At 38.1% G+C, this 14912-nt stretch overlaps 1 protein-coding gene across 1 annotated transcript in view; it reads right to left on the bottom strand.

The window, feature by feature from the left end:
- Positions 1-703: 703 nt before the first annotated feature.
- Positions 704-14912, bottom strand: part of sfrp1a (secreted frizzled-related protein 1a) — a 35029-nt gene continuing 20820 nt past the window's right edge. The window contains exon 3 of the mRNA XM_007238123.4: positions 704-2648. Within this exon, the coding sequence (XP_007238185.1) occupies positions 2323-2648 (326 nt within the window). The 3' untranslated portion in view covers positions 704-2322. The remainder of the gene's footprint in view (positions 2649-14912) is intronic.

The following is a 14912-nucleotide window of genomic DNA, read 5'->3' as shown; positions in this document are numbered from 1 at the left end:
TCATATTAATAATATGAAATTAATATCACATTAATTTGGTGGTACTTTATTAAGAGCACTAACGGTACCCACAGTTCTGCAGGGCTGGAACAAATACAATACGAACAGCATGTCTGTGATGGACAGTGGTTTCAGAACGCCAGGGGAGGTAAAACTGTCTGTAAAAAATCAACAATCAGCTGTGTTTGGCAACGTCTACACCCAAATAAGCTGTATTTAACTCTGACACGGCTTTGTGTTCATTCATGCAATGGTTTCCAGAGCTCGTCTTGCTCTTGCACGGCTGGAATAAGCCATTAATCATGAGCAACATGGCAGGCGAATAGCATTTTAGCTGTGGATTGGTCCTCGCTGTTGATCTAAGATGGTTGCCACATTCTAGACGGGGATTAGGGGCTCTAGTATGTAACTCAACTGGGAAAAAGAAGGCGTTGAAGGCTTGAAGTGTTTCTTCTGTATAGAGTTTTACGGCTGCAGTTGACTTACGAGTGTTGATATAAATCCTACACATTGATGTAACCTTTACTTTTTTCCAGGGAAAAGCTGAAAACACACCGAAAGCTCAGCACACCTCCGATCACGTTGATCTGAGACCAACTTTCCAATTCCCGACATGAGAATTTCCCAGGGACGTCTTTTTGTCCAAAAAAGTGTCGCCTGAGTTTCTGAGTTTGAGTTTGATGGCCAATGACATCAGACTGGGTTTGTGGTCATGGTTTTATTTTTAAAATCGTGTTTGAACTTTATGTACAAAGTGATTTGACGACATTTTACAAAGGGCACACAAACGAAATCATGCTAATAGTGCTAACAGCGAAGAGGACACATGAAAAGACATTTAATGTTGGCATGTATGGCAGCGTGGGATAGCTGGATTTTGACTGATTTTACTTTTTGGCCAGTTTACCCATGTAAATCCACTTTGTAAAAAGTAAAAGCAATACTTGGGAATGGAAAAAAACTACCCCAACTGACTCGTGATTTTATCATGTTAAACTGTCTCTTTTTTATTACAATTTCTTAATTTTTTTCCTATTTCAACCCAAAACTAACTTTAGTTTAGTTAGTTAGTAAATCAACCACTCACCCACTAATCACTTGCAATTCTGTGACAATAGGAGGGTCAGGACAAGTGCATGCCTCCTCCGATACTTGTGAAATTTGACTCTGCCTCTATATTCTACTTCCTACCAATGCAGAACCACTAGGAAACCAAAGGTGCCAAGCAAAGCGCCAGATCACCATCTAAGATACTGTACATCAGCTTACATATGAGTGATAAGAGGGGAGATAGTGCCATCTATCCACCAAGTGAGAGCATGGCTCCAGCTGCTGATAGCGAAGTAGCATGACCCTTGATAATTGAGCTTTTGATCCAAACTCCCTTATTTATATACTGTATCTACATCTATATCTAAAGCTACGCTGCTGTTGTTAGCGTTTATACTTGTGCGTTGATGTGTTTTTGCATTGTTTTATATTTAAAAAGTCAAGAGGCACAAATGTTAAAATGGGAATATGATGATTTGTCTAAGTTTCTGCAAAGTATAGGAACATTTCTGAAGAGTCTACATGCTGCTGTATGTGGGGTGTACATAGATGATATTGTCATTTTTTGTCGTGTATTTATACATACAGCATAAATTGGTCTTTTCTCTGCTGAGCCACTGAGAGCTCAAAGTATCTTCATCAGTGGGGGACATGCCATGTCTACATGTGCTTCTTCAACCAGAACAAGCCTGTTAAAAATTTATACAGAACAACAGTATGATCTTTATTGAACTGATTACTAAATATTGGTAGACTTACTTTCTGAAGGAAGTCTACAATAAGGAACAACAATGTAACATTCAAGGCTCGTGCTGGTTTCACAGTGTAAAATACAAGTGTCAGATCATCCAGAAAGCTTTAGCCAACCTACATGTGTATGTGTATCTATCATGACTACCGTGATATAATTTATAGCAAGATAAATGGAAAAAGGAAATATCGGAAACATTCAAGAAGGATTCTGGTCATTTTACAGCCCATTCATGGTGAGATTATGGATATATACATTAGTAATCAGTTGCCGGATAGTTTAAGGGTATCAGCCGTACCATTGGTAAAGTAAATCACTCCGGTTAGAGTCCTCTATCTTAATAAACAGAGCAGACTCAAAACGAAAAGAAAAAAAAAGTGTTGATCTGAAAATACACATAGAAATATATAATATATACTGTATATAAAACAAAGTAGGGGTTGGGGGCGGGGTATCTGGGATTGCTTGGATGTGCAAGTTCATTTAAAAGTAGGAAGGAATGTTGGGGGGGACTGGGGGGATTATTTGAAGACGTTTTCGAAGGTCGGACACTTGTGGTTTCGCATTTGCTTCATGGTCTGCCTGAACTCCTTGCTGGATTTATCCCATTTGTGGATGCCGGTGATGATGTGCTGCTTGTCCACTTTGCGGCCCATGATGAGGTAGTTGTTGTTCAGGTTGTCCAGCTGCGAGCACGGGCAGTCGGCGCCGTTCTTCAGGTATAGTATGAGCTTCTTCATGTCCTTTTTCTTCAGAGTTCCCTGCTTCAGGGTCTTCTTCTTCTTCTGGAGGATCACCTTGCGGTCATTGTTCTCCCGTTTCACCTCCTTGATCTTGGTCTTGATGACTGAAGAGAAAAGAAGAGAAAAGGAACAAGGACAGGGGTTGAGTCAGGAGTATGAAATCATATACACTTGAGAAAGAGCGAGAGAAAGAGAGAGAGCCCTAATAACCACAAGCAAACTTATACCTTTACTTCTTATATAACTGACAGGCGTTGAGACGGGCTTTTGAATGGGCTTTCAGAGGCTCAATCTGCAAACCTGGATTCATTCCAGGCATGCTCACCTCTAGCATCCTTTTTCAGAGAAACCTTTGCACAAAGGGATGACAGAAGTTGGGAAGCTTGCACAGTAGATTGATGTGCTTTGTACCTTTACCAAAAACAGAGATGATTAACAAAGACATGTTTGGTGTCTGAGGTTTGCTTCTGAGATTCTGTTTTAGCCAGGAGCTTCATGTATCTTGAAATGAAAGCGTATACCCCACTGGTGTGTTCTGGTTCTGGTTTATTTCAAAGGAAATGACTTAACGGCTTAAACTTGCCTTGAATACAGATTCAAAAAACAGGCAGTGCCGTTGCTAAGAACAGTTTTATAAAAAAAACAATGCACTGGTTCTTTAGGTAGTTAGTTAAATCAGCAAATCAACTGGCAATAGGAGGGTCAGGACAGAAGCATGCCTCCTACGATACATGTGAAGTCAGGCTCCACCTCGTTTCTACTTGACTTGCTACCAATGCAGCGCCACTGGGCAACCAATGGTAGCAAGGAAGGCGCCAGATGACCAGCTAAGATACACCAGCTTACAGATGCCTGTGTCAGCCAACATCACACAATAGGAGTGATAAGAGGGGAGATAGCACCACCTACCCATTGATATCTACATCCACACCTATAGCAACACTGCTGATGTTAGCATTTATACTTGTGCATAAGATTTAACAACTTAAACTCGCCTTGAATACAGACTTTAAAAAAAACAGACAATGCCATTGCTAAGAACAGTAGTTGCCGCCATCTCAACATTCGGTCAGTCATTTGTAACAATATATATATATTTTTTAAATAAAATAAAATGCACTGGTTCTTGCCAGAAGAGGTGATAAAAAGTGATTTCTTGACTGCCCTATAAAAGGTGAGATATTTATACCCTAAGATATTTTGCTAAGTTTCTTGACTTTCAGAGAGAGAAGCTGGATGCATTTATTTGAAGTGGTGTCAGGAAATATAAACCTTTTTTAGCGACAAATCCACGCCATGTTTGAGATTTGATGATGTCAGGTTTGAGTTAGGAGGTATTTTGGTGAGAGCTTCAATCCTGCTTTTACTGTGGAGCACAACACAGCCTCAACTGCTGGTATGACGATCGTTACCCTTTATAAATGATACACTTATATCAGTTATGTATTGCCTCTTGTGGTGGGGCTTTGAACTAACATTTGTCAACAGGATAATGCTAACTCACACACAGCAAGGGTTTCCCACTTCTTTAGCCTTCATGGTTGCCAGATTTTATGTTTAGATCAAGCATTTATCAATCAGGCAACCTATGACTAAACTTTAAACCTCCAATAATTGCATCCATCACTACATTCGCATTGTAAAACGTTTGCTTTATCAATGAAGCAGGTGAACGATTCAATTTACTGCATACTTAGTGTGGTTTGGACCACACAAAGTCACAGCGTTCCCCTGAGGAAGCTGGTCCCAGAATGGCCCGAGCAGAAAGTAGAGTTGGGTTGCAGGGGTATCGTGCACAGCTCTTGGCTGAACTGAACCACAAAAGAGAGATTAGACCAGTCAGTAATCCATAGCGAAGGGGGGGGGGGGGGGGTGAGAGGGTTCAGGAAAGAGAGAAAGAGAGAGAAAGAGAGAGAGGTAAGGTCAAAAATGGGGGCTGTAATCAATATCCAGCTTCTGTCCTCTCCCCGAGCTCCCGGGGCACTTCATAATGACCCAGGTATCTTTGTCACTGACTCAAGTTTAAGGCCCTTCATCAAGATAAAGCAGCGGCCGTGTAAATCAATCTGCCCCTGCTGCCCTCTCTCTTCCCAGGGGGCAAGAATGTCACAAATTGCAGTCTGTCTGCCCCTCGTCCCTCCAGATGTAACCGAATCTGCCGGTCTTGTTCCGCGGAAGACCCGCATTATAAGCTTATTTCAATTAGGCGAGCTCTGCTGCTTCTTAGCTATCCATGGTCAAAATATTTCCAACCAAGATACGTTAGTGTTAGGAGAAACATTTGTACGATTCGTTTGGAAGTTGCTCATCAAAGGTCAGATGATTTAGTAGGAAGTTACTAAACTGTTTAAGCATTTTTAGCCTGGGTGGATTCCCAAAGTGGTTCTTGGATTGGCCGTAGAATCTTAACCATTACAAAAATACGATGAAATCCATTAAAAAGTGTTTTTAGACTTTTAGACATTTCACAAACTATCTACAGACTATCATCTGTCTGAAGACACTCGTGAAGTAATCTACATATTAACTGATTCTAGACAGCATGTCAATAGACAAGAGTGCTTTCTTGACCATTCAACAACATACTGTTCAAGTCATACTGTAAATATTGACTATAATAAAGTCTATAAGTTGTCGATTAACTAGGAAAGCAAGGAATTGTTACATGACCTTCTATACTTTACTAGCCAAGTACAGAGTTTCCCATGTTTTATTTTTCTATGGCATTAGTAAAAAGAACTTAATTTGGTTCCTTTGTTTTAAAAGTGCATTTCAGGGGGAGCCGGGGTCCAATGATTCTAGGTACAGGTGCATTTAAAAAAAATAAAATATCATTGAAAAGTTGCTTGATTTCAGTAATTCAGTACAAAATGCAATAGACCAAGACCAATTGGTACTTTTGTCAGTTTGGGCAGTGTGCCAAGTCCTGCTGGAAAATGAAATCCACATCTCCATAAAAGTTGTCAACAGAGGGAAGCAAGTGCTGTAAGATTTTGTGGGAAAACAAAACTGCACTGACTTTAGACTTGATAATAAAACACAGTGGATCAACACCAGCAGATGACATGTCTCTCCAACTGGTATTAAATAATATTCTAATTCTGATTTTTGGGTTTTCATTCAAATAAACGCTTAAAATAGATCACTTTGTGTGTTTAATACATCTATATAATATATGAGTTTCACATTTTGACCTAAATTACTGAAATAAAGTAACTTTTGAGATGCACCAGTTTTCAGTATTCCCTCAATTAGGAAAAGCGTACCTGGCTCTTTCTGCCAAATATGAAGATCCTCTGTATATTCTAGGTGAAGCGGTGCTTTGTGCAAACTCAGCCGTGACCTTTTTCTGTTCCTCTGCTTCCTTCTCTCTGTAATCTTAGCCCACCTCCTTAGATTTGTCTTAATCTGCCTGATCTTTCACTAAACTCTCTTTAACCTCCTAATCTTCTGACTTCCTTAACCTTCTGCTGCCTGGGTTGCGAGCAAGTCAGCTACACGGTGGTCCCGCTCAGAGCTACAGTACGACTGGCTACCTTTTTAGTGTGGGTATATCGCTTTTAGTCCAAGTTTCTAAATAATAAATAAATAAATACACACAATACTTTATCTGCAATTAACCATCCAGTATCGTTGACCCTCTGGTAAACCTCAGTCCCTCTAGCAAAGCACCCTTGTAGGAATTCATCCCAATTAGCTACCCTGCTCCCAAAGAGCCGTGAAAAAGAAAAAAGATCTCTGTGGAAACGGCTTGCATCGAGATTTACTGCTAATTGCCCTTTAACAGCCTGATCAGTCTCCATCGCCTGTCAGTGAGCAGACCACAATGAAACCAAATCCTTCCTGTGCGGTGTTGAACCCTGACTTATATATCCTCCGTGGCTGGGAGTGTGCGAATGTAACGGAGCGCCGTTGCCAACGAAAATTGTGCCTGGAATTAACTCTCATTTTGAGACCCTTATAAGCTGGAAAGAAGCTGAAGCAGCAACACCCAGCAGGGATATTTCAGCATTTCAACAAGCTGAGTTACGTTTTTGGGAATGGTTCTTGTTGCTCGACCCCTGAATTCCTCATGTGGGAAGGGACTGAGCAACCAAGAAGACATGTTTTAGTATCTCAGCGAGCCAGAGGATTGAACGATTGACTGATTGTCTTCTGGGCAGCATTTCAGCTAGAACTCCTCAGCACCTCCACCGTCTCTCACACCTACTCACAACTAATTAGCACCGCAGAGCAATATGGTACACTACTTTTCCAGGAATTAACAGTGCACATGGAAGGGATTAAGGGCTTGATCCGGACTGATCCGGACACGAACTGATTCTCAAAGAGGGCTTAGCGTTTAATGGAATTTTTAAAAAATGATCAGGCTTCAGAGTTTTCAAGTCAGGGGGAATAAAAGAAAAAAGACAGGGCCAAGCCCACCCCTGAAATCCACTTTGTCGAGGTTTAAGTTCCTCCTGAACTCTCCGTGCACCTTGCAGTGTTTGCAGCCCTAATCCGTACAGTCACCGAGTGCTTAGCAAAGTCAGTGCCGTATTTCAGCTTCGGCTTTGAGGCTAATACTCATAATACCAAAACTGTTGCTGACCAATGGCCCGAAGAAAACTACAGCCGACTTGGTTTGTTTGGCTTTTTTTGTGCACCGTTTTTAATCCAGAGTCTCAAGAAGGTCAAACTATGGTCAAGTCCTGCGAGTATTAAGAGGTGATGACCTCAAACCAGAGTCCCAAGTGTGCTAGTGCATTTCAACATATTAGAAAATCAGTGAAAAGTCACTTTATGTTGGTAATTCAGTTCAAAATGAATTATGAGTGAATTTATTTTTATGAGTGATTTATGATTATGGCTTGAAAATGGCCGATGAAAACCCCAAAAAGACCATTTGGTACTTTTGTCAGTGTGGGCAGTGTGCCAAGTCCTGCTGGAAAATGAAATCCACATCTCCAAACCATCACTTATTGTAGAAACTTCACACTAGACCTCGAGCAGTTTGGACTGTGTGTCTCTCCACTCTTCCTCCAGACTCTGATCCCTTAATTTATAAATGAAATGTAAAATTTACTGATGATCAGTGATGGTTTGGCGAGACATGTCATCTGCTGGTGTTGATCCACTGTGTTTTATTATTATCAAGTCTAAAGTCAGTGCAGTTTTGTTGTCCTGTGAATATCTTACAGCACTTCATATGCTTCTCTCTGCTACTGACAACTTTTATGGAGATGCGGATTTCATTTTCCAGCAGGACTTGGCACACTGCCTAAACTACCAAAAGCACTAATTGGTCTTAAGTCATAATAATTATCAACAAATGCTTAAAAGAGAGCTTTATTGATAAAAAATACATTTTCGGTATTGGATCAAAGATTCGACCAAATGTTTAAAACTTTTGGTTTTGTTTTTTAGCTAAAAATATAAATCTAATTTTAGTGCATCCCTACTATGAAAAAAAAAGTTGTTACAAGTTACATCCTTTGATGTGCAATGCCAATATCAGACGAACTGCAAAGCAAACCTTGCTGTATGTAATCACCTTCATTCATCTTCCTGAAATGCTTTAAAAACATGGTATAAACTCAGTAAACAGTGTGATTAGATACTACAGCTCGTTTAAAAATCTCTGGGGTCATTATCTCCGTCTGATTCCTAAACCCTTAAGGACAGTTTCAGACTCTGAGGAGAAAAATGAGAACCGGACTTTCTCCCTCTTAACGAGTACATCATCCACGACAGTATTTGGTAAATATTTGCTCAGTCAGCGTTCTGTTCGGCAGCCGGTGACCTCTGTTCTCCTGGCACTTCATTAAAGGAGTAAACGAGGAGAGCAGGAGCACATCTGTTTCAGGAAGCTCTGGCTAGGAGCGCCGGGATAGGGTGGAAAATTCATCCATAAGATCAGTAGACCTGTATCTCCATGTTTGACACATACCTACATTACAACCACTTTCTTAACGTCCTATTCACTGTTATCTACTTCCTTTTCCAAACAAAAGGGATTTATAATGATAAGTAGGGAAGAAAGGAAAGCATTTCTACTGATTTCTACTTGAGTCTTGAGTTCTGATAGTTTATATTGTTGCTGTCCAATGAAAAACATGTATCTCCAAAACAGCCACTTTACCGGAGAAAGATAAAACCTTCTTAACTTTCAATGGAAGTCAATTAATTAAGTCAAGTAATTTTGGAGAATTTCTATTGGTACGTTTATCACAAAATTTTGACATTTTGAGTGTAAGGGACAGTTGGTGATAACACTTTCAATGAATGTCATCTCTATTAGACTCTATAACCACATTCTTAACATATTATAATGCATTATAATATGGCATTATAAACATGGCTATAAATATTTATAAAAATGCATAACCCATTATAGCCATGTTTATTAAGCATTATAACTTGTGATTATAAAACATTATAAGCTGTGTTTATAATATATGTGTTAAAATAGTATATTATCGTTAAATATATAGTCCCACAATGGAAGTCTGGCACTTTACTTAGAGCGCACAAAGACCTGTTATAATACATTATAATTGACTATAACTAATATTATATTCAAGACAAGAAAAATTAATGAGTATAAAAAAACTATATTTATAGGATTATTGAGGGTGTGTTTATAAGTTGGAAGCTTTTTTTGTCATTATACAGTCTGCAAACTGGGACTGAGTTTCTTGGTATTGATGTAAAACATATTATAAACACTACAGCTATTAATGCATTATAATCACAGTTCATGATGCATAATAAACATGGCTATGATGAATTATATATTTTTATAAATATGTATAGGCATGTTTATAATGCCTTATGAATGCATTATAATGTGTTATTAGTATGTTTATAAAGTCTTGTAGAGATGACATTCATAGAAAGTGTTACCCAGTTGGTTAATATGATCTAATACAATAAAAATAGTAAAAAAAATGTAATGCAAATTCGGTACCTGGAAACAGAGACTTTTTAGTACCTGCTCACAAGAGGGTTGCCAGGTATAGAACACAACGGCATTGCTGTAGTGTTCTATACCTGTAGTGTTCTATACCTGCAGCCATGCAAACAGGCAAGCTAGCTATTTTTCTGCTGAACAGGTCATCACTAATCTTCAGTAAGCTTTCCTAACCATAACTAAGTAATTTACCACCACCACTATCTGATTCAATTTTGAAATTGTAAATCAAGAGCGCAGAGTCTGGGAGAAGAGTGGAGAGACACACAGTCCAAACTGCTTGAGGTCTAGTGTGAAGTTTCCACCAATCAGTGATGGTTTAGATAGAGAGACATGTCATCTGCTGGTGTTGATCCACTGTGTTTTATTATCAAGTCTAAAGTCAGTGCAGTTTTGTTTTCCTGGAAAATCTTACAGCACTTCATGCTTCCCTCTGCTACTCACAACTTTTATAGAGATGCAGATTTCATTTTCCAGCAGGACTTGGCACACTGCCCACACTGCCGAAAGTACTGATTGGTCTTATATAATATTCTAATTTTCTGAGACACTGATTTTTCGGTTTTCATTGGCTGTGAGCCCTAATCATCAACAATACAAAAAAAATAAGTACAGATTTGTACTAAAAAGAGTACAAAACTTTTTGTGCCCATGTTTTTTTTTGGGCCAGTAAAGATTATAAACATTATAAACATTAACATCAACTGAACATGTGTCAAGAACTTAATGATCCAAAATTGTTTGGCTTTTAAATAAAAAATGAGCAATTAATATATATATATATACTGTTTATTAGTACAGTGATACAGAATACTAAATACAGTACCTTTTGGCTGCAGGTTAAATGGTACCAATCTGTATTTTGCTTTTAGGAATGACTTTGTACTTCAGAGGGAACAAATCTGACCCTGTAAAGACCAATATTATATCTTTGAAGGTACAATTATGAAGAGTGTACCTTTGAGTGCAAATAGGTACTTATATTGTATCTCTGTTTTTTAGAGTGTATGAACTAAATTACTGTAGTAAAGTAGATTTATGCTTTAAAAAAATGGTAATTATTCAAATACAGAGATATAGAAATAAAGATGCCACAGTCTAGTATGGGATCCAATTCTGAACTTTGGGAATCATTAACCCTCTACCCAACATTCAGCAAGCCATGTGATCGCATACACATATACAGTACTTGTGGATGCACCTCTGTTCCAGGGCTCGTATCCTCAGGGGCAGGTCCGGTCAACCCTGTATCCAGCCTCTGAAACGGCCTGCAGATGGCCTCCCTATCACCGCGCTCATCCCCCTGTACCGCCAGGGGACGAGTCTCAGACCGACAGAGGTTTAAAACAGCGCCGTAAACCCAGCAGGGGTGAGGATACAGATGACAGCATTCCCAAACATTGCTTCCCTCACCATCCCTGCGACCTAAACGTATGCGGAAACCATGGTTCCTCCAGCAGAGCCAGACACTTTTACAGCTCTGGAACTGGGCACGCATCATTGACTCCGGGAGGAGCTGCCAGCTGAAGTGTGAGAGGAGAGGAGCTGATTGGAGGTGCTGTGAGGTCAGCTTAGGGAGGGGGACAGTAAAAGTTAAGCATGGACACAGAGAATTTTCCTGTAAAACGATGGCCGTTGGGTGGTTATATGGGTATTATTAACATAATGAGCCTTTTGGTCCTTGAAATTTTCGGTAGCACTTCCTATGAACCCTGTATTCATAATGCCTTATGAATGCTTTTATAATGCATTATATGGCATGCATAATACCTTATAATGACTATAATAAGCCTGTATAATTGCTTATAAGTACTTTATATATAAGTACTAGTAACATTTAGAACACATAATTTTAAAGACATACTTGTATTATATAATGTTTTATGCCCAAGAGGTATTATACATGCTTATAACAATCATTATAAGGTACAGTATTATGCATGCCATATTATGCATTATGAATACGTAATTCACAGTTTCTGGTGGATTTCTTTGTAGTCTATTGTCTTATAAATATGACAAAGAGGTCAAAGGTAAGGAAATTTGATAATGCTTCCTATGAACCATGTATTCATAATGCATAAAAAAGCATTCATAATGTCGCTGTAAGTACTTATGAGCAATTATACAGGCTTATTACAGTCATTGTAAGATATTATGCATGCCATATAATGCATTATGAATGCATTTATAATGCATTACAAATGCAGAGTACATGGGAAATGTAACCAAATTTTCTTACCTTTGACCTCTTTGTCATGTTTATAAGACAATAGACTACACTATACAGAAATCTGCCAGAAACTCCCTGGCTAGTGGCTAGTTAGCTAGTGTGAATTACGTAATCATAATGCATAATATGGCATACATAATACTGTACCTCATAATGATTGTCATATGACTGAATAATACCTCATGGGCATAAAACATCATATAATACAAGTATTTGTCTTTTTAAAAAAGAGAGAGAGCTTTCAAAATACAGTAAAATTTCTGTTTATAAGAACATTGTACATTATTTTAGTATTAAAGCTGTCTTTTCAGTATAAGGAGACTTTATAATGTTATAACCCCCTTTTTTAAAATGTTCTGCATTGCTAAGTAACAATAAAGTCATCAAATATAAGAAAAAATATGGAAATATTAATTATTTAAATCTACCGAACCGTCAACTGCATACTGTGCAGCTGGATTTTAGGGTGTCAGTGTGTCTTTGCTATCATAATGATGGGAAAAGTACACCATGCACAGCTTAAAACTGAGCAAAAGGCTTGTAATGATTCTTGTAATTAATCACGGGTGTGTTTTGCGTTTGTTTGCTTAATGTGAAATAAATCAACCAATCATGTGTGCCAGTTTTCAAAACACATTTTCGATAAACACACACTGTACACCCCCCCCCCCCCCACACACACACACACATTTATATTACATACAGTATGTTTGGCCAAGGGCTAATAAACATTGCTTCATTTGTAAATTTGAAACTAAACAAATTTTCTACTCATATCTTTAGTTTAATTAATTTTCTTTTACATTTTATTAAAAAACTAATAAAAAAAAAGTAGCACTTTTTTGAAAGAAATGTAACATAAGAAAGGTAAAGGGCAAATATTAACCATGTAAGCTGTTTATATTGCTTGTAATATAAGCATGTGTAAAGTATTTTAATGTAAAATTGCTTAATTTTGCTGAATTAAATACAAGGAACAAAGTAAACGAGTAACAAAAAAATATGATAAGTTACTTTATTGATCCCCAAGGAACATTTTGGAAAAAAAGAAAGTTCAGGAGGTTAAAGAATTATGCTGTACAGACAAATGACTCATTATATTGATACAATAATGTATTGTTTTATTATTATATTGTTTTAAAAGTCAGTGAGCGACGTCCTGTCAGCGCATCGAGATCAAATGCTAATGCAGAACTTTCACCGTCCACTATGGAATGTGAAATATCTGTTAGTCACCTTTGCTTGCGTCACTCTCAGTAAGGAGTTATGACCGTGCTTAACCACGGGGTCAGCCCAGGCCCTCGTTAAAATGTTTACGAAATCTTAAGTGCGAAAAGAACAACGTCGTCAGTGTTTAAAGAGAATTACCAGCTTTCCCAGACAAAACACATTCAGACGCATTCAGACCAACAGACGCAACAATACGCAGCGTACGGATCTCCTGCAGAGCTGCACTCCCAGCTCGATATATGGCAGTACATACATGCATATGGCCAAAAAACATATGGAACGGATTTGTTTCTTCCTTTTTTTTTTACTTTTTTTTTAAGTTTCTGTTACATCTGCATCCCATATTACCTCTACAGAGAGCTGATATACAGGACAGATGCTACATTTGACATATTCAACTGGCAGAGGAAGGTGGAAGGTGATGCATTCCATAGACTCTCGTTTCTAGAACCGAACACCACTATATATATATATATATATATATATATATATATATATATATATATATATATATATATATATGCATATTTTTTTACTTTAGGCCAATTTCCTCTTCATAAAATAACCCAACTTAAGAAGCAGCTCACAAAATGACTAAAAATGGAACTTCCCATTCAATATATAATGAGTTAACCTCAAATATCAGTATTCAAATGACAATTATACAGTTAGTTACAGTTAGTTCCGACCTCACAATCTGATTGGTTGAGAAGTGTTCTAGCCGTGCTGATATTTGTGATAACATCACGGCCTTCTCACACTAAACCTGTATCACTCCGTCGACGCGTTGCCGAGTAACGGCGTATTTATATACACACAGGATACCCGCAGCAGCGTTAGCTTAGCACAGGCTAGCGCTCAGCCGCGGCAGGCTCGCCCTTAGCCCTCAGCGCTGGCTCATCTTTTGTGGAAAAAAAAAGGGAAGGAAATCGCTCGGTTACTGCTGTCTGACAGCCAGGCTAGGCTAAGCTAAGCTAAGCTAATGCTGAGCTAAAGCAAGCTACGCTAACCTACACTAACCACAGTCCAGCCGGCTAGCTAAAACCAACACCACCCAGCAAAACAAGCAGAAATGCTCAAAAAATGCACAGCGTTCACCTGAAGACGACTCCACGGAGCAGGAGAGGAGAGTATTAGCGTTATTTCACCCTCCTAACATTACCATCTTCACTTATTCCCAATTTTGCTTTCAAGCTAACTTTCGTGGTGTTAGTCTGTATGAACCATACACTGTTTTGTAGTTAAGTTAAGTAGTAAAGTAGTTAAGTAGTAAGGAACTACTTTTTGGCGGAAGGCACAGTCCATATTAAAGCATATTCTAACTGAATTTCTTAAAGTTCTCTGATTTATTTTCTTTATTCATTTTGTAAAAAAAACTGTTGTATAAAAGCAATAGATAATAAATAGCACTGTGATAACACACTCCCTCTTGTGTTTCTATTGCTTAAATATCAACTTTTTTACACTTTAAGTGAAAGGGTAATATGGGATGCACTAGGCTTTTCCCTTTTTTAGCTGCATATATGCTGATTGTAAATGAATGTATTTTTAGTAGAATGTAAATATATTAAAGTTAAAGCTTTAGTTGGACTGGAGTTTGTCTGGAGTTCTCTTGAGTCTCTGCAAAAAAAAAAAAAACAATAGTCTATTGTCTACTTCACTCATTTTGAGACTTTGCCATTGCTTTGTGTAAGAAATCTTACTAAGAAAATTTTGCTTACCCCATTGGCAGATTTTTTTTTTTGTGGTCTTAATTTGCATATATTATGTCTAGTTTTTGCCAATGTATTTTTTGCAGTGTATAACCCATCTTAGCCATGGTTATTGTTTTGCATCATGAATTTTGATCATAATGCATCATTAATAGCTGTGTTTATATACTGTTATACGTCAAGAAGCTTATAATGTATTATGATCAAACGCATAATAATCATAATGCATAATAAACATGGC

Source organism: Astyanax mexicanus, chromosome 22 (genome assembly GCF_023375975.1).
Source record: "Astyanax mexicanus isolate ESR-SI-001 chromosome 22, AstMex3_surface, whole genome shotgun sequence".
NCBI lineage: Eukaryota > Metazoa > Chordata > Actinopteri > Characiformes > Acestrorhamphidae > Astyanax > Astyanax mexicanus.
This window is presented reverse-complemented; position numbering and strand designations above follow the sequence as displayed.